This window comes from Propithecus coquereli, unplaced genomic scaffold (assembly GCF_000956105.1).
Source record: "Propithecus coquereli isolate 6110/MARCELLA unplaced genomic scaffold, Pcoq_1.0 Scaffold598, whole genome shotgun sequence".
Classification (NCBI taxonomy): Eukaryota; Metazoa; Chordata; class Mammalia; order Primates; family Indriidae; genus Propithecus; species Propithecus coquereli.
In genome coordinates, this window is record NW_012151929.1 from 306888 (window position 1) to 327246 (window position 20359).

The 20359-nt window shown below is 49.5% G+C and overlaps 2 protein-coding genes across 2 annotated transcripts; one reads left to right on the top strand and one right to left on the bottom strand.

Moving 5' to 3' along the window:
• Positions 1-2931: 2931 nt before the first annotated feature.
• DUSP3 (dual specificity phosphatase 3) lies at positions 2932-13006 on the bottom strand. Its single transcript, XM_012659082.1, has 3 exons — positions 12761-13006; positions 9580-9806; positions 2932-4223 (listed from the first exon to the last, which is right to left on the bottom strand). Exons 1-3 carry the CDS (start codon positions 12883-12885, stop codon positions 4018-4020), a joined length of 558 nt encoding a protein of 185 aa, XP_012514536.1. The 5' UTR covers positions 12886-13006; the 3' UTR covers positions 2932-4017.
• A 1490-nt stretch (positions 13007-14496) lies between these two features.
• LOC105822113 (chromosome unknown open reading frame, human C17orf105) lies at positions 14497-19338 on the top strand. Its single transcript, XM_012659051.1, has 6 exons — positions 14497-14648; positions 15522-15592; positions 15874-15992; positions 17692-17815; positions 18348-18404; positions 18874-19338. The coding sequence occupies exons 1-5, from the start codon at positions 14525-14527 to the stop codon at positions 18393-18395; spliced, it is 486 nt and encodes a 161-aa protein (XP_012514505.1). The 5' UTR covers positions 14497-14524; the 3' UTR covers positions 18396-18404; positions 18874-19338.
• The last annotated feature ends 1021 nt before the right edge of the window (positions 19339-20359 follow it).

The window sequence follows — 20359 nt, forward strand, 5'->3', positions numbered from 1 at the left end:
TATGCCTTAAGATTTTATGTAAAACCATCAAGATTATGTTATCAAAGAGGCTTGACCAATAGTGAGCCAGTCTAATTGCCACATGTGACAGAGAAGGGACAGGAGCCTAGAGAGCCTCTTTCTCTGCTCAGGCCTTTTCTGTCTGGGACAAAAGACACCCACTTTCTCAATTCTTTTTTTTTTTTAATTCAGAGGGAAAAGGAACATAGCACCGATAGAAGGATTTAAGATATCTGGGGGCAGGGGATATATTTTGGGATTGCCTGTTAGCAGGATCACTCAAATCCCAAAATTTCATCCAGTCATCATGGGAGGCCAACTTGAAATTGTCACCCCAGTTCCTTTCTTTCTTAAGTACACAAATCTTACCTTCCTCATTTGGGTGGGCCACTCTACCCAAGAATATTCCTAACATAAAAAATTTCTGGTACTGGAGAGATGTTTCACAAATAGCTACTACATCAATACGACCATCATGGAACCTACAAAAATTAGGATAGCTAATTTTTAGATGATGATTATTTTAAAGAGTTAGAAAAAGCAAACAAAAGCTAAGCACAGAAGCATAAAAGAAAATCAACTGTGATAAGAAGGACAAAAAAGATGATTTCTTTGTAATGTAAGACATTTATTTTGGTTACAATTTTAGTGTTTTAACACTGATTTGTGACACAATGAACACTGAACTTGTTTTTTTGTTGTTAACCAATTTGTTACCTCCCCCTTTTCTGTCCAGAAAATTCATTCTTTCACAATCAAATTACCCTAAAATTTGGCAGGAAGTAAGAGGGAACAAAAGCTAAGCTTTCAACCAATCTGCTCTCTCAACTTGAGATGGTCTCTATTTCAAATCAGGATAAAATCTTGACTTGGAAGGACCATCGTTGTTGGCTCTTCAGTTATTTCTGACACCCGTTTTATGAAAAAGAAAATTTCCCGTGAGAAAAGCTCATATCTTTATATTTAAGGTCAGTGCTTATTTTGATTAAAACATTAGCCTCTTAACATTAACTTGCAGCACAAAAGGCACCAACATTTCCCTTTCTGAACCAGCCATCACCACGGGTGGAACGCAGCGCCACCTGCTGGCCAGCATACTATTACTCACATACCCCAATTTCCCAGCGGTACTATTGTATAATAAACACACCAAGTAGGGATTCTTAGAGACCCCTCAGGGCCAAAAGGCACCTTAGAGGTCTTCTAGATGAGTCCCCTCATTTGATAGGTGCAGGTTTCTGCTCTCAAGATAACTCAGAGTGGCAGGGAAACAGACCAGCCTGTGGAAAGGTATACTGTTTTAAGATCGCGAAGAAAACCATTTGGCCCTTGGATTTTGCCTGGATGGGGCTCTGTCGGTCGAAGAAAGGGATCAGGTCTGGGGAGGAAGTAGGGCACCCTGAGTTCCTATCCCATCACTTCCCAGGGAGTGGAAAACTGTCCAGGAACAGCTCCCAGTCACAGCTGGGCATGTGTTGGCTCTTACACAGTAGAATTTTATTAATATTTTACTTAAAGTACTAGAAGCTAAATCTTGTGAAGCAAATATGAGGTTTCTGGGATGAAAAACTATCAAGAAATCCTAAGTTATCCACGTAAAAGTAGTCCCAAAGTAAAGGCAGTAATTCGCCCAATGGCTTTTACTCCCTCATGCCCACACAAAGAGGGCTTCGGGAGGTCCTAGTTAACCAGCCACACCAACCTGCCGTGTTCACCTCAGTAGCTGTGGCTGTCCCGTGGGGTGACCACGACCTGGGCATGGGAGGGGAGCCCCAGCCCCAGAGCCTCCTCCAGGAGCAGAGCGGAAGGCTCTGACTTAGGGGTGCTACATGTCGCCTAGAACAAGAGCTGCACATTCTAACCCAATTGGGGACCTACCCTTTTTACTTCCTTCTGCAGGGCTGGGTCAAGGGCATGTGCAGCACAGCTGGATACTCCCAGGGAGCTCCTTTCTTGAGGAGTATTGTATGAAAGAGAGAATCTAGCTTCAGGGAGCAGCAAACCTGAACTCTTGCCTCTGCTCTGCCTTAAAGAGCCCGGCAACCCTGGGGGCCATGCCCTTAATCATTCTGAAACCCAGTTCCCTTTTTTTTTAAAAAGGTCACAACATGTGAATAAGCTCTACTCACTTTACAGGGTTATTGTGAGGCTCAAGTTAGATTAAGTAGGAAGGCTACCTGAAAACTGTGACATGAGGCACACAGTTTAGAGGCCATTTGGCCATAATGGCCATTTCCCTTAGTGGATCTGCCTGGACAGCCCCGTATCCGAAAAAGAAGACAGATCCTAGTTGTTCAGGGCTGCTGTGGTCACACAGAAAAGGGGACAGTGAACGTCCAGGCTGCACAGGGTCACTCCTGTGTCATCAGAGATCTTCACATCCGGAACTGGGGCCTTGCGGCACACCTGCTTCTCATTGTCCTAGCTGGGAGCTCCCGGTCAACTCTGAAAAAGGCACATTCCCCACCTTGACATAGTAACACTGCCTGAATCTAAATTGAAAACTGAATTTTAAATAGTTAACAAAAGTCCCTGATATTTCTTTCAGTTCAGGTAAGACTCCTTTGCAAATCCTTGCAAGTGATCCTACCATGAATTCAGGCTTCTGGGAGTTTGATACACTCACCAGAACAATGCCCTATATATCTATTTGGCGCTCAAAAAGAGTTTAATTCCACAAACTTTTATCAGACACCCATGTGCTGGGTGCCAGGGGCATGGCTGTGGACCACCTCTCTGCCCAGAGTAACCCTGAAAATAAAACAACATTTCACCACTTTTCATGACAACAATAACATAAAGTCCTAACAAGACTGTCCAAAACACGACTCCTATATTCTGGCAAATGTGCACACACGTGAGTGCTAGTGCATTCTGGTATCATCTTTAAAAAGTCTTTTAAAAGGTTGTTTCTTTTTGTTTGTTTGTTTGCTCTACCACCAATAAAGGATTCATTTGGCCACTCTGCCATGTCTCTGAGTCTCTCCAGGGACCCTCCATTGGCACCTGTAAGTGGGCAGGGTGTGTGCCCGGGACCATTCGTTTCCCAGAGGCACACCCCCATCTGCACCCACACACACATGCTGTCACTGGCCAGCTTCCTCCTTCAGGTCTAGGAATAGCAACTGAGACAAAAAGCAGTTAGCACAAGTGGCTTGGGCTCGCCAACACTATAATTCAGGACAAAACCCTTGTCATTCTCCAAATGGTGGGGTTTTTAAATAGGCTGGACTTCAACACCCTGTTTTCTAAAAAAGAAAAATAAAACCATGCCCAAAGCATCGCTCTTCTAACAGACGAAGTGACTGAGAGAGCTCCGAGGGAAATAGTCCAAAGCCGTGGTTTCTGAATTCAACCATCCAAAGATTCACATTTTAAAAACTCTATGGATTTAGCAGAGTCTTCCAGAATTTGTTACCCACCCAATTAACCCCACGAAAATCATTAAAATGCAGCCTCTTGTGGGAATTTCCATCCACTAACAACTGATGGACACCCCCGCCCCTGCCTCTCGCGTTTGTGGCGCGAGAACTCTACCCCCGTGCAGGGTGGGGAAGGCTGCGGGGACACCAGGGGACACAGACGTGGTGGGGAGGGGGCCTGCGTTTGCATAGCTCCTGTACTAGGGCTCAGGTGCTGAGGTTCCCGCTCAGGAGAGGATCTGGAGGTGAGGGAGGGGAGGTTGTGAGGGGCCCCTGTGAACATCTCAGGCCTCACCCTTCCAGACCTCCTGCCCTGGGCCGTCAAGCATGCGGGCCACAGGCCTTCCCTCTCCAAGCCCCCACCCCCAGAAAAAGGACGTAAGTTACAACAGGACAATCAGGGAACAAGGATGCCCTCCTCAGCAAGCATCTTTATGTGCTCCCGAGGGGGAAAGCGGCCCAGGACTGTGTAGGGACAGACTTGTGGGCATGTGCCTTGTGATGCTGGGAGCGGGGTACAGTGTGTTTCCTAAACATGGCGGCTTGGGACACCTTCAACCAGGGCCTCCCCGGCAGACAAGGCAGCGGGGCTGCCCTAGAGTTTTAATTTCCCCTCCTTGACTAGTCTGTCATTGAGCTGGCAGAGCTGGGCCAGGAAACCATCGTTGGGGCCGATCTCACGGTTCTGCCTCACGATGCTCAGGGCAGACTTGACGTCCATCTTCTGCCGCAGCATAAGGTACGCGATGACGAGAGTCGGGGAGCGGCTGTAACCCTCACGGCAGTGGACGAGCACCTGGCCTGCAAGAAACGGAGACGTGGTGAGCTGCGGATGTCTGATCACCCCACGACTCTGGCTCAAACTCTTCCATGAAACGCAAATAAAAAGCACAATGTCATGTCCATCACCCACCAGAATAGACAAAATGCAAAAGACAGAAAACACAAAGTGTCGGTGAGGACGTGGGGCAACTACAACTCTTCCGCACGGCTGGGGGTGCAAAGTGGCACAACCACCCTGGAAAATGGTGGCAGTTTTATCTCCTCAAGCTGAACACTTGCATTCAGGTCCAGGCCCCACAGGAAGTGCACGTGTGTTCAGGAACAGACACAGATCAGAATGTTCACAGGCAGCGCTATTCATCGCGGCCCCAAGTGGGAAACCACTGAAGGCCCAGCAACAGTAGAAGCGATAAATTAAAAGGCTGAGCAATCTACAACTTATCAGAAGCAACACAAACATGAGGTGTAGGATGCCGTAGAGCAGCCAAGCAGGCGAAACTGATCTGTGCTGTTGGAAGCCTGGACAGGGTGACCCTGGGAGTGAACTACACACTTGGGATATGGGCACTGCTCTATGTGTATTTTATACTTCATTCAAAAGCAAAACACGGAGACAACGGGTCCATCCACAGGTGAACGGATAAACCGTGCTGGTACGTCCATACAGCGGACCGCTGCTCGGCAATAAGAAGGAACGATCTATTGATCGCTGCAACACCACGGGTGAAACTCAAAATAACTACGCTGAGTGAAAGAGACCAGACAAAAAAACAGTGCATACTGTGTGATTCCATTTATAGAAAACTCTACAGAACACACGCTTATCTCTTGTGACAGGAGGCGGATCAGTAGTTGTTTGGGAACAGAGAGTAGAGAGGGGTAGGAGGAAGGGGTCACAAAGGGACATGAGTGATGGACATGTGCACTATCTTGGCTGTGGTGATGGTTTCACGGCTGTATACATGTGTCAAAACTTACTGAACTGTGTGCTTTAAGTGTGTGCAGTTTATTGAATGTCTGTTACACCTCAACAATGCAGTTTAAAGAATGAAAGGATATGCACGTCAAATACAAACATAAACAAGGACAAAAAAGCAACACACACACACACACACACACACACACACACACACACACACAAATACAAACGCCCTCTCACAGCGTCCCAAATGGCCCATGAGGCCGTATAGAACCTGATCCCTAGCTGTGACATCATCTCCTTCTCTTGCTTCTTTTTCCACTCCAGCCCAGCCCTGCCCTGCAATTCCTCTTTCCCCAGGGCTTTGCTCAAATGTCACCTTCCCAGGAAGGCCTTTCCCACCCACACTCTCTAAATCCACAAGCCCGGTCCCATCACTTATCCTGCCTAATCCCCTTCTCCCGGCTTTATTCCCCGGTGACATGCCACGGATGGGATCATCCTCACTCCATTACCATCATCTTCCCACTGAGACGTAAGCCCCTGAGGGCAGGGATGTCACCTGTTTTGCTCCCTGCCGAGTCCCCAGCGTTAGGTGAAGGAATGAAGGAATGAGGCGATGGCAGAGGCTGACGTCAGCAAAGTCCCAGCATGTTAGAGGGGGCCCCGTGAGCCACATGCCTTGGCTTCTCCCCTGCACAGAGTGCTTAGTTCAGGTCCTTGTCACCTCTCACTCGTGCCCCCTCAACACCTCCGCACTGAGCTCTCCCTGCACCCTCACCACCACCAGTCCACATTCCACCCAGCAGCTGGAGGGAACTTTCCAAAATACAAATATGACCTGACGCCATTTGCAGGGTAGAATCTAGTCCCCAAGGTGTGGCTTACAAAACCACCTGGCCACACAGCCTCGACATTTTTCCATGCTTTTTCTCACCTCTGCACCTTGGCACAGGTTGTTCCCTCTACCTGGAACTTCTCTCCCTCTTGGCCACCTGGTAAACTCCTGCTCATTCCTTATGACGCCAGTTCAAGTATTTCCTTTGTCAGCATAGAGATCTAAAACCCAAATCTTTGAAGGCTCATGAACCTGGATTTAAATTAGAACTTGTTGGTTGTGATGGTGAAATACGTCGATCTGGCTCATGTACATTTCCCAGCCGCTTGGTCACATGCTATTCTACATGTTGCTGCAGGGTATCACGTAGCTGTGATTAACATCGACGATCGGTTGATTTTAAATGAAGGGGACCACCCTTGATAATGTGGGTGGGCCCCACCAAAACAGGTGAGGACCTTAAGGAAAAACTGAGGTTTCCTAGAGAAGCACTAATTACACCTCACAACCATAACTTCAAAATCAAATCCTGCCTGAGTTTCCAGCCTGCTGGCCTGGCCTACAGATCCCAGACTTGCCAGCCCCAACAATCACAAGCCAGTCCCTTAAAATAAATCATATGTATATGTATAGGAATATAGATAAATCAATATCATAGATATATATCAAAAGTAAATCATATCCCTGTAACAAGGATGACTTAAAACAATCATACATATTACATACAAACATGTATAATTGTCCCCCATATAAATCAATATCATAGATATATATCAAAAGTAAATCATATCCCTGTAACAAGGATGACTTAAAACAATCATACATACTACATACAAACATGTATAATTGTCCCTCCATATCCATGGGGGATGGCTTCCAAGACCTCTCACTGATGCCAAAATCCATGGATGCCCAAGTCTTATATAAAATGTGACAGTATTTGCAAATAACCTACACACATCCTCCTACATACTTTAAACCATCTCTAGATTACTTATAATACCTAACACAATGTAAATGTGTATTTGCATTTCGTGTGCTGTGTACATAGTTGTCGTGCTACATTGTTTAGGGAAAAAAGTCTGTATGTGATCAGTCCAGATGCAACAAGCTTTTTTTTCCCCAAATATTTTCAATCAGCAGTTGGTTGAATCCACAGATGTGAAACTCAAGGGTACAGAGGGCCAATGACATATTCTATTGGTTCTGTTTTCCTGGGGAATTCTGACCAATATGCTGGTTATTAACTCTGTGACCCACCTAACCTCACGGTGCCTCAGTTTTCACATCTGTGCCAACAGACCCATCGAATACAGTGGTTGGGAGTTTAAAGGAGATGACACTAAAAGCCGCTAGGCTAGTGCCTCGCATACGTGAGCACGCAATAACTGTTACCCAGGACTGGGAGCCCTCTGGTGGCACCTGGGACATCCTCAACTGCAGCAGCCCTAGCCCCATGTTACTGCTGGCTGTGCACAGATCTACCCTCCTCTTCCCGAGGGTAGATTCCCTAAGAGTGAGGACTGTGGGGTATATATATCTCTAGCATACGCTACGTGCCCAGTGAACAGTGCCGACCGCTGAGTGGATTTTACCCACTAACACCTCTACACGCCATTATCTGGAAGGAGATCTGTCAGCCCAGAGTCTACCAGGGTCTCTTTTGTTCCCATCACCTACCCTCCAAACACCATTCGACTTTTCCAGCACTTCTCAAATCCAGAGGGAGTCCTCCATTTTCCTGCTCATTCACTGTCCAGCTTAGTATGCCTAAAGTATTCAGAGTGGGGCTGCCCCTGCCCCTGCCCTGGGAAAGGGACCCCCTGCAGAGCAGCCGCCTCACCACCCGGAACATACTCGGCACGCCCGAGGTGCACAGAGCATACTGGGGAGCTCCCCCCAACCCATCCCCCAGGCCCAGCCCAGATGCCACCTACTCCATGAAGCCTCCCTTAATCTCCCCAGCTGGAAGTGACCGCCCCGTCTCCTCTTCCCCCCACCAGCCACCCACCCAGTTCTCTCAGTGATGGGTGCCTGGGTCCCCTGAGCCCTGCGCACCGTTAAAAGCCAGCGCTTTTCTGTCGACTCACTTGGCCAATCTTAGAGGCATTTACACTTGGCATTAGAGCCCACAGAATTGTCACGTGTTCAGTAATCATTTGCAGTGTACCTACTATGTGCCTGATGCTACATCAGGTGCTGGGAGACAGACAAGGGACACGGTGGACCCAGCCTGAGGGAAGGCTTCATGGAATAGAGGACACTATGCCCAGTGCTAAAGCACAAAGAAGAGTTTGCCAAAGGACAGGGTAGGGAGAGGCAGAGAGAGCTTTCCAGACTGAAGACCCAGTCCAGCTGGGCTGAAGCCGGAGGTCTGAAAAGGTCCTAGTTAACCGGTTGGAAAGAGGAAACAAAGTCAGAGAGCCGTAAGTTCCCTGAACAGCTGACCACTCAATATTATACGAGAAGAGCATAATCCTCCCCCTCGATTGGGCCCCTCATTCTGCATCTACAGAGGGTGATGAGCTCAGTACAGCTGAAGTGGAGGGGAGTAAGCTGGGCCAAGGGTGACAGTGATCACAAAGGACCATGAGGGGCCTCACAGTAAAGTCTGCAGACTCCCCGGTGGATAAAACTTCTCTCCGAAGCCCTGGCCGTGTGCTAGCCAGTGGCCCATGAAGTCTGTCCACTGGAAATCACTCGGATGGGAGGCTGCTGGGTGTAGCAGAGACAAGGCCAATCACCCCGCACGGGGGTCACCTCCCCTGGGAGGGCATGGGGTGGGGAGGGAGGAAGAGGTCAAGAGAGGAGCCGAGATAAACAGCTAAAAGCAGAAAGGGCAAGTGGCCTGGCCTGCTCGGCTGCTGTCTGCCCTGTGGCCTTCTAGGATTTCCTGCCGGAAAGCCTTGTCCCACTGCCAGCGCCTCGGCGGTTCTCCTGCGGTCCTTTCTCATACTTGGGGCTACAGGAAGCGTTTAAAAAGGTGCTGGAAGATTTGGCCTGGGGGCCACAGTTTGCTGCGCCATCTCCCCTTGCCAGGTATCACGCGAACATCTAGCCGGGGAGATGTGAGGGGAATTCCTGGGGAATGCTGTCCTTGCTCTTAAAAAAAGAGAGAAACGTGGGAAGAGATGGCTGCCTGATCTGCTGCCCTTTGTCCCGTTGGGATGTGGTGACTGGATCCCATCTTGGGACCATGAGGGGAGACAGAGGGAAAGAACCTGGCCCAGATGCCACCATGGAGCTGCCGAATCAACCAGCCCTGGTTCCTTCACCTCGGGACTTCTTATCGTGAATAATAACGAATCCTTCTCAGTCATAAGGCTGTCTGAATTCGGGGTGGAGGATGTGTAAGTGGCCGGAAACCAACCCTCAGCCAAAGTCAAATCAAATGCAAGGGCCTGGTGCTGCCACTGTGTGCGTGAGCCGCACACCTCGTGTCCTGTAGCTGACAGGCAGCCAGGTGAGCAGAGAGCGAGCCACGGCTCCCGCTCATTTACCACAGGAGGCGCGAAATAAGAGGGTTTCTAAGAAGAGACCTGCTGTGGGCCCGTGTTCTAGAAGGACAGTCCCGTCAAAGCAGCCTCCCATTTTTTCCTGGGTGGCAGGCCCCTTACCGTTCTTTTGAGCCAAGGCCTGCTCAATGAAGTCCGCTGCCCTTTCGAAGTAGGCGCTGAGGTTGAACTCCTGCGTGTCGTTGGCCTTGATGCCCAGGTAGGTGATGCCGGAGTCCTTGTAGAAGTTGGCATTGGTGTTGACGTGCATGAAGGACCTGCCCTCAGCCGCGTTCAGGACATGGGTGATACCCAGTTTCTGCAGCTTGGGGATATCTTGAGCCACAGACCTGGACAGGAGACCGTGGGAAGGGATGATTAACTGACCAATTGGCAGGCCCAGGGGGAGGAGGATGGGGAAGGCTCTGAGTCTCTTGGTAAAGCAAGGAGCCCTCCATGCTTGGGCCTGCCGGCTGCCCCAGCCTCATCTCATGATCTCTCCCTGCACTCCGGCCATATCGGATTACCAGCAGCTTCCCCAAATAGACTGGTGGTTTCACTCCGACGCTGTCCCCTCTGCCTGGAATGCCCTTCCCCACCTCCTCTGTAGACATGCACCCTCTCATCTTTCACCACCCTCTGTGGGATTTCCTCATCTCCCCTCCATCCCATCTGGCACCATCTCCCTAACCTGTGGAGATGGGATGGCCAAGTGGTTAAAAATGGGTTCTGGGGCCAGATTGCCTGGGTCTGAATGCAGCCCCGTCACCAGCCAGGCAACCTTGAGCAAGACACTTAACCTTTCTGTGCCCCAGTTTCCCTTTCTGTGAAATGGGGGTGATAACAGTGCCTACTCCCTGGGGTTGTTACGAGTGTTAAATGGGCTATTCCACAGACTGAGCCTGACACCATATTGATGCTACTATTCTAACGCTTGATGGTGCCCCTTTGTTTAGACGTCCAGGCTCCGTGTTCCTTGAGGAGGAACCATATCTCTTCGGGTCTGTCTCCCCAGGTACCTGCTGCAGTACCTGGCACATAGCAGGTGCTGAATAAATAGGCAGTGAATAAGTGAAAAGGAATGAAATCTTCACATGCCAGGCAGTCCCACCCCCACCCACAGAAGGATCCTTCCTACCACACTCCATGTTTCTTGGGCTCTCACAGGTGAGTTAGCACCTGGCGAGCAAGCAGCCCCAACAGAACTATGGGGGTTACAAAATATTTGATCTGAATGGTCAAAGGGTCCCTTTATTTCATCTCACAAAACAGTCCGATTCAAACAGCCGTCTACACTTTACAAAACGCCGCCTCCTATGTGATCTCCTTTGCCCAGCTCAGCAGCCCTGTGAGGAAGGAAGGACTGCAATATCACCATGCAACAGAGCTCTGGTCCGACAGGACAGACGGAGGGATGTGCATGTGCTCCTGTGGGCTGCAGATGGCAGAGTGGGGAGGAAACCTCCTTTCCCTCAACACCCGGCCCTGCTCTGTGCTCCACCTCACTCTGCTCCCATGCCCACATCCACTCAAACTCTCGAGACCTGGCAAACGTGGCTGACACAGGCCGTGTCTCTGCTCTGTGACGACATGGCTGGAGCCCTGATGTTAAGGGACTCCCGACAGGTCGGGGGGGGGGAGCCCAAGTTCTCTTGGTACTTGATGCTCAATTGATCCTCCCTGCTGAGAACCCGCCACACCCTTGGCCAAGTCAAGGTCAGATTTCCTTAGAGGGCAAGGGATGTTTCTTCTACAGTGGCCATCAACACTTGCCACTCTGGCTACCACCAGATGTTCACACCTTCGGTTTCCACTTGGGAAGCAGTGAGCGCTGAGTGGCCAGAATGCCCAAGTGAGCAGGGATCCTGAGGCTGCTGAAGCCCACTTGCTGCTTGGGTAGTTGGAGGATGGGGGTAGGGAGGGTACCCCAGAACTCTGCAATTACTGGGGACTTTTGTTGGGATTATGGGACTCTGTTTCAGCTATTCCTGCTTATGCACAAGACTATAAAGCAGTGGCTCCTAGAAAAAAACACTTTGAAGAGTCACTCCTATTCATCTCCCTTCTCTAATACTAATTCAACATTCAACAAATTCACCATTATCATTATTACTGCTTCTGCTATGAATGAACATTGTACAGTGGCTGACACATAGTAGGTGCCCAAAATGGTGCATGAATGATGGAATAGACAACACCTGTCCCCATGAGGCTGGGGCCTGCCTCATGGACCCCTTCTAGCTTCATGATGACCCAGATTTCTGTGGCAGTCCTTGGCAGGTTAAGTAGCAGGTCCTAGCAGAGGTCAGGGGATACAGACATGAACGAGACATTGGCCCTGTCCTCACAATCCCTCAACCACTCTGGGCCACCATTTCCTCCTGTGGAAAATGAGAGGAGGGATTAGTTCTGGGTTTCAACATGCGGTCCCTTGGCTGGGCCCATGGAGCTTAGGACTTTGGTCACTGGGTCTTGGGAGATGGCAGTGTAGACATGCTAATCTATTCTTTCCTTTGGCTGGTATTTCAGCGCCTTTCAAGTTGGTTAACACTGGTTCTCTCCTGCTGCTGAGAAATTCTTACTAGTAGTTTGAATAAGAGAAAATGGAGAAATCGATCTGACAAAAGAACCTGTAAGTAATAAATAGAAAATGTATTTCCTGGTGGTGAGAAGGTATGGAACCTTTTCTAGGTGATGGCTCAGGTCCTCATTGGTTTATCACTGGATCATTCTAGAATCTCGCATAAATCAAACCCTAGCTAGAAGGTGGGAGAAGAGGCCAGGAAATCCCGGCCCAGCTCTCTGAATTCCCTTGTTTGGGGTATTTAGATTCCCTGATCTGCGCCTGCCGGGCAGGGGAAAGTTCCACGCCCGGATTGTGACGTCAGCCCGTTGCCATGGCGGCGAAGGCAGACATTCCGCGGTGACCTCACTGCAGAACCAGGCAGCTGTCACATGACGCGCGGGCAGAAGACCGGCCGGGCGACAGTGGGCCACCTGTTAAGTGAACATGGTAGCCCCGACCCCGCCCGAGACCAAGTCCCAAGCGGGTGGCGGCTGAGGGCGGGGCCAGGCGCCCCCCGGGGTTCCGCGCATCCGGCGACAGGGAAGGACGGCGCTGGGCCGGGCCGGGGTCCGGCCCCTCGGCCCCACGCGCGAGGGTGGGCGTCGACTCCAGCCCCCTCCCCACCAACCCCCGGTGCTCGCAGAGGGGCGATCGCGCCGGGCTCCCCCCGCCCGCGCCTGGGGGTGGGCGGGGCGCCCCAGGCAGGAGCGGTGGGGTGGACTAGCGAGGGGGACTCACGCGTTGCCCACGTAGATCCTCGGGGTGACCTCGTTGCAGGGCTGGCTCGGGAGGCTGTAGCAGCCGCTGCCGTCCGAGAGCAGGTCGTTGAGATCTTGCACCGAGAGCTCGAACGGGCCCGACATGGCGGCTGCCCGGCCCTGCGCGCCGGGGCCGCAGCGAGCTAGGGGGAGAGCGGCGGGTCAGCTGGGCGGGGGCTCACAGCCGGAGCCGCCCCGCCCCGGGGGCGGGCCCGCCGGGCGCGGGAAGTTGCGGAGCGCGGGCGCAGTGACGCGGGGGCCACCCGCGCTCCACGCCCGGGAGGACGCGCGCCGCTGGGCGCCGAGCAGACCACCCGCGAGCCCCCGGGCGCGTCCCCTGGGGGGAGATGCCGCCGCTCTTGACTCTCAAGGGTCTTCTCCCTACCCCAAGCTAAGGCAGATTGTGTATCTTTGTCACCTGGGAAGTGCAGTAACTTCCTTCACTGAGCCGAATGGAAGAGCAATAAACGTACCTAATAAATGTACACCAAGGTGTGGCTTAGTTTTTTCAGGATTACAGGGACACTCGGGTTCCGCGTGTGAGCTGCTCCCTGCTGCCCACCAGCAGTGTTAGCATCTCCCCGGCCCTTGCCAGGAACGCAGAATCTCCGCCCGGCCCTCCCCTGCTGGATCGGAATGGCCATTTTACCTATGCCGGGACATCCCTACGAAGGGCAGCGTCTGGGAAGCCCTACTCTGGGGCACATTGCTTTCAACATCCATGGACAGTCAGCACCGTGCTTAAAAGCTTGGGCTCTATGCAGCCAGGCTTGGAATTCTGACCCTGGGGAATTAACCTCTCAGCCATTGCTCAGGAAAAAAATCGGGATAATAATAGTACCTAACTCTTACAGTTGTTGGAAGAATTAAATGTGACATTCAAGGAAAGCGCCCAGCACTACATAATGAGCACTCAGTGTTAGCCCTTCCTCCCTGCATGAGCGAATGTGTCGAGCACCCACTGGGTGCCACACCCTGTGTTGGTGTGGAGCTAAATCAGACTCCGCAGCCCTTCCTGGAGCAGCTGCCAGCTCACCAGGAGCCACATGGTATCAGCACCCCAGAACTTCCTGAGCTCCCACTAAGTTCAAAAGACACAGTCTCTGTCCTGGAAGAAAGCTGTTCTCCCCCACTGCCATGAAAAATGGCAGTTTCCTTCCCCAAAAGAGCAAATATAGTCTCTGGAATTCAGGGAACCCACATCCTGAGCCCAGCTCTGCCACCAACTTGGTTCTTGAGGAGTTTCATTGCTGCTGTGGACTTGAGTTTCCTCGTCTGCAAAATGAAGGGAATGGATCAGGTTATTGTCAAGGTCACCTTTCCCCTCCCCAGAAACTCGGTGATCTTGCACCTTCAGGGAAACCACTGCAGTGGAGACTGCTTGGTTTACAGCTGGAGATATGTATCCAAGCCTGGAATTTCTCAATCCCCAACCCCCACCCCATGCCTTCCCACCCCTCCCAGCACGCCACTCCTTTCCTTCTGGTGTGGGTTGGCAGCAACTGCATCGTAGGCAGGGGGAAAAGCTTGTGAGTTCCTTGACCCCCATCTCGACATAGGCCTAGGTTAGCATCAAAAACAAAAGCCCAGAGACAGAAGCCATGCTCTGCTGCTCCTACTCCTTTCCTAAGACTGGTCTCTGATGTCATAACTGGGTAGTTATGACGACCTGCCATGGGGACAGCTAAGCACCTCACAGAGGAGCCTTGGTACCTCATTTCTGAAGTGAGACTAGGAAGAGAAGATGAACAATTCCCTGGATTATCTGGCCTACCCCGTTATCGTCTCTAATCATAGGCAAAGCACAACCTTCAGAAAGAAACTGGACCTTAGTCACTACCTATTTCACAAGAATAGAATCCAAATAGGTACGTGGGCAGTTTGGGCTGGCCACTGCTCTCAGGGATTCTGGAAGGGTACCCCATGGAGATATTGACAGTAAACCAGACCAGGACATGGTTTTGGGATGATAGGCCTTATCTGCTGAGTTTGGTCAAGAGGACATCAGCATCAGCAACAAAATTTATGTTCCACCATGGAGTTCATTTGATGGAAACACTCATTTGAAACTCTTTAAAGCCATAGTAGCTTAGAAAGAAGATAGGACTTCAGAACCCAATGGACAGACTAATAATATTGGGAAAGGGTGGGAGAGAGGCTCTTTCATTGGATTAAAAGGACATTTGGGCTGGGCACAGTAGCTCACAGCCATATTCCCAGCACTTTGGGAGACTGAGGTGGGAGGATCACTTGAAGCCAGGAGTTTGAGACCAGCCTGGGCAATACAGTGAGACCCCATCGCTATAAAAAAGTAGAAAAATTAGTTGGGGTTGGGGGGTGGTAAACACCTGTAGTCCCAGCTACTTGGGAGGCTGAGGTGGGGAGGATCGCTTGAGCCCAGGAGTTCAAGGTTATAATGAGCTATGATCCTGCACTGCACTCCAGCCTGGCCAACAGTGCGAGACCCCATCTTTAAAAAATAAATTAATTAAAATTAAGTAAAAAGGACATTTATCTCTGTAAATTTTACTTTTTATAGTCCTCACCATTCTTTCATTTCTGCTCAAAACTCTTCAGAGATGTCCATTTGGGAAATTAAACCAAACTAAAATTTCTGAACCAGATTAAGGTCATAATTCAAAATCATCCATTAGCCAGAGTGATTGCCTGTACGTGAGTTTTCTGAGGCTGCTGTTAGGATTCCTGTGATATAACACCACTCTCTTTTATCCCTCTTCTAGCGAAGCCTACTGTTGATACCAAACCTCCAGTGGCGCACACACATCACATTTTAAAATTGAGCAAACTACAGGTATTTGTTCCTGCCATCTTCAGATGTATTTTATTGATTTTTTAGTCTATGTCCTAAAGAGGTCCAATTTCCCAGAGCCCTCTAAATACCCCCCCAATTGAATGATGTGTTAATACTCCTCCTTCCCATATACATCACCAGTTTTCTAAGCTCTGCCTCCAGTCCCCACTGTGGTCCTCAGGGTGCCCCCTTCCCACAATCCCAGAGAAGGGTGTGCTAAGCCATCGTGTGCTGGAGGAAGTGTAGTGATGTCTCCATGGTGGGGTGTGGTTTCTTACCAGGGTGAACAAAAGAAAATCGACAAAATCGAGTACGAAAATAACCAACTATGCCAGAAAATTGCGAATGCTCAACGAGGCCCTGCCAAGGTGGATTGCTGGAATGAATATTTTACCAAGAGGTAGTGTTCTTTCTCTTCATTTCATTTTTGGAAAGTCAAAACTGACCTTCCCTTTGGGTTTTAGCGTGAGGTTCTCCCAAGTGAGAGCAGTACGTAAGGGAAGTTATCCTGAGGGATAACCAAAGAGACCACGTTAAAGACAATGAAAACTGCACAAACAGCGACCTTTCTCTCGAGGTGAAGAGCTAACCTTTATTTCATCTAAGAGACTTTTCAGAGTCCTATTCAGTTTGTTACAAGAATTCACTGCACACTTTTGTAAAATGACGACCATGTGCTTTAGTCCATTATAGAATGCTATTAAACATAACAAAATACTGTAAACTGGGTGCTTATAAACAACAGAAATTTATTTCTCACAGTTCAAGAGTCTGAGTTCCAAAGATCAAGGCACCAGCAAATTTGGTGTTTGGTGGGGGTCTGCTTCCGGCTTTACCGACAGCCATCTTTGCACTATAACCTCACATGACAAAAGGGGCAAGGGGTCTCTCTCAGACTTCTTTGATAAGGCACTGATTTCATTAGGATGACCTAATCACCTCCCAAAGGCCCTGTCTCCTAGTAGGATCACCTTAGGAGTTAGGATTTCAACATATGAATGGGGGGCAGGCTGTGGGGGGACACAGACATTCAGACCCTAGCACCACAGCTGGGACTACGACACATTTTAAAATCAGGTCCACAAACATCCTGAGCAACTGCTATCTGCCAGGCACCAGGAATACAAAGAGGAAATGACATGTATATTTCCTAACCTCAAAGAACTCAAGATCTTGTAGGGGAGACATTTATGTAAATACCAGTGTGGTGTGGTCAGGGCTACAAAAGAAGTGTCTGCAAGGGTTAGAATTTGGTGGAGTAGGCAGGGCACGGTGGCTCACGCCTGTAATCCTAGCACCCTAGGAGGCCGAGGCGGGAGGATTGCTTGAGCTCAGGAGTTCCAGACCAGCCTGAGCAAGAGCGAGACCACGTCTCTACTAAAAAAAATAGAAAGAAGTTAACTGGACAACTAAAAATATATAGAAAAAATTAGCCGGGCATGGTGGCACATGCCCATGCCCATGTCCCAGCTACTCAGGAAGCTGAGGCAGAAGGATCGCTTGAGCCCAGGAGCTTGAGGTTGCTGTGAGCTAGGCTGACGCCACGGCACTCGAGCATGGGCAACAGAGCGAGACTCTGTCTCAAAAAAAAAAAAAAAAATCGAGAATTTGGTGGAGTGTGTATGGTGGGGGGGTGGTGTCAAGATGCCTTGCCAGTATCCTGGTATATCCTGGTATAAGCTGGAAGCTGAGCGGAGTGACATGAACCAAACCTTGTCACCAGCCATTTGTGATTTATCCATAGGGAGACCTTCCCCCATTACATAAACCAGAGGTTCTCAATTCTGATTTCACATTATATTGCTTGGGGAACAGTTACAAAATATAGATGCCCAAGGTCCACCCCGGACCAATAAAGTAGAATCTTCTAGTGGGCAGCAAGTTTGAGGACCATAGACATAAACCTGTAAATGCTTTGCACATTTCCCAGAGTGCAGTGTGATTCAGCGGGCTGCCCTGGGGGCCTCAGGGCTCAGCGGAGCAGTTTATTCCCTGCACATAGGTGGCCGGGAGTTTATGACATCATGACTTCATCTCCTCCCCTACTCCCAGGAGGAGCATTTCCTTCTTTACCCATCTTGAGGTTTTGTGTCTTTCAGCTTAAACAGAGAATGGAGGAACCGCGAGCTAGTGAGAATTACCGTGGAAAACCAGGGCATTCTGAAGAGGCTTGGTGATCGCAAATCCCACTACGACCGCATGGCATCTGAGACAGACTGGCAGGCACGTGGACGCTCTTGCCATATCCCAGGCACACACAGAGTTTGTGTGCGTTTGGCCTAGAGAGAGTCTCAGAAGGGTCCCTAAACAGCGAGGCCCAGATTATGTAAAGTGCAACAATCCTTAAAACAAAAACCATCCAAAGCCAACGAAGCTAACAGGCACAAACCATCCAACAAACCGCTAAGGACAGCTTGGAAGCAAAGCTATTGTGTGTCAGTTTCATAACAATTATGTGTCAGTTTCAGAAAGCATCTGCTAGCATCTTCCCTTGTCCCTTAACTCACTAAGAAAGGCTGAAAATGTACAGGGATGAAGGGTAGCAGTCCCATATGTGGTTGATTTGCTGCATTTAGGAATGGCCCTTCATAAAGGGGGAAAAAAAGCCATCTGTGACGTTTTATTAATAAAAAACCCGTACTCCCTGGCTTTGGTCTGCAAACCTTTCCTGAGCCATCCTTAGGATTTAGAACTTAACGCAGCAGCACCAGAGTCACGGCACTGACATAAACCTTTCCGGTATTTTTCCTTCAAGAACTCAAGGCGCTATATCAGAAATACAACAAGATATCTTCTCTCCTGAGATGACTAGGTATGTCTCTGCATAATCACAGCTGATACCAAGGCCCTAAATAGCCCCATAAATGGTGACCGAGGGGCCTAGATAAGGGGATGGATTTTGCTCTTCTCACATAATACTGGTTGGTCAGCCATTCAGGGAACTTAGGGCTCTCTGACTTTGTTTCCTCTCTCCATACATGTAGGAAATGACATTGACTTTTTGTCATCAGCTTTGCGGCAATCTAAAGGGAAGTGACTTGTTCCAGTGAGACAAACTGGAGGCCTCGTGGCTTTAAAGTTGTGCCAAAGTTACGTTACAGGTCTCCACCATATTCAGAAGTACTGTCATGTTGGCATTTTGTATTATTTGACATTACTAGTAACGACTAAGTGGTCTCCCCCACACACACCAAGGGAGAAGGATAGATGGCCACTTGGGTTTTCTGGAAAATAGTTCTGTATATTGATGTATCTCCCTCTCTCTTCCCTGCTGAATACAGGTTACTCACCGTGGAAAAAGACACAAGGGAAGCCCTAAGATTTCTTGGCTGCTTGGAATCTCAAGACACTCCTGAGTGGCTGAAAGCTCAGTCTTAGGCTGCTTCAATAAAGCTTGGAACATAAAATGAGTAAGTCACATTTAAGGGACCCAAAGGCGTTACACTCTCATCCCAAAATGGGGCAGGTAGAGAAAAGATGCAGTGAGCATTTCTATTTGGGGCTAGGAAAAGAAATGTTACCAAAACGGGGGGCGGGGACAGAGAGAGGGAGTGGAGGCAGAGAGAGAGATCTGAGAGTTCTCTCTTTTAAACATACCTCACCGTCCTGAGGGGGGAGAGAAAAAGTGGAGTGAGACCATCCAGCCACAAGTACAGCACTGTCAAAATGGGAAACAAAGGACATGACAACACCGAGGTTCAGACAACACAAGGAACGAATGCCATTAGTTCCTCTGTGAATACACAAATTTGGAAAAGAATGAAGAGTTGAGTTTCCGTGTACTCTTTCGTGTATAGGGAGCAGCAACAGTGAAAATGTCTCGACACATACGGTGAGACGATGTTGCGTGGCCTCTATGATGACCATGCTGGTTGGCGGCCTGACTGGATTAGGGTTTTCCAGAGAGACAGGATCAACAGGATGTATAGGTAGATAGATGAGAGGGGATTTATTAGGGGGATGAGCTCACAAGATTATGGAAACCGAGAAGTCCCTCGACAGACCTTCTGCAAACCAAAGACCCTGGGCTGCTGGTAGCATGGCTCAGTTCAAGTCCAGAGGCCTCAGAACCAGGGAAGCAGTTGGTGCAACTCTCAGTCCCAGGCCGAGGCCCAAGAACCCCAGGGGCAGGCGGTGCCGGTGTTGAGTCCTGAAGTCCAAAGGCCGGGGAGCCTGGAGTGTTGTCCAAGGATGGGAGAGGAAGATTGTGTTCCAGTTCCAGCAGACAGATCTACATGCTCACCTTTGCTGTTTTTTGTTCTCTTCAGACATGCAGCAGATTGGACGGTGCCCGCCCACGTTGAGGGCAGATCTTTCCCACCTAGTCCACTCAGAGCAATCTCCTCTGGAAACAAACACCCTCACACACACCCCCAAAATAATGCTTTATCAGCTTTCTAGGTATTCCTTAATCTGGTCATGTTGACACCTAAAATTAACCATCATGCAGACTTTTTAAACTTTCTATTTTGAAATGACAGATTCACAGGCGTTGCATGTAAATGTACAGGGAGGCCTCCTGTGCCCTTCACCCAGCCTCCCCCAGTGTGAGCATCTTGCATAAATGGAGCACATCATCAAACCCAGGAAATTGACATCGGTACAATCCACAGAGTGTATGCAGATCTCATCAGTTATACATGCATTGATTTGTGTATGTGTGTATATGGCTCCATGCAGTTTTGCCACGTGTGTAGCTTTGTGTAACCGCATCTACATTCGACACTTAACTGTACTATTATCAAAAGACATGCTTAGGCTGGGCAT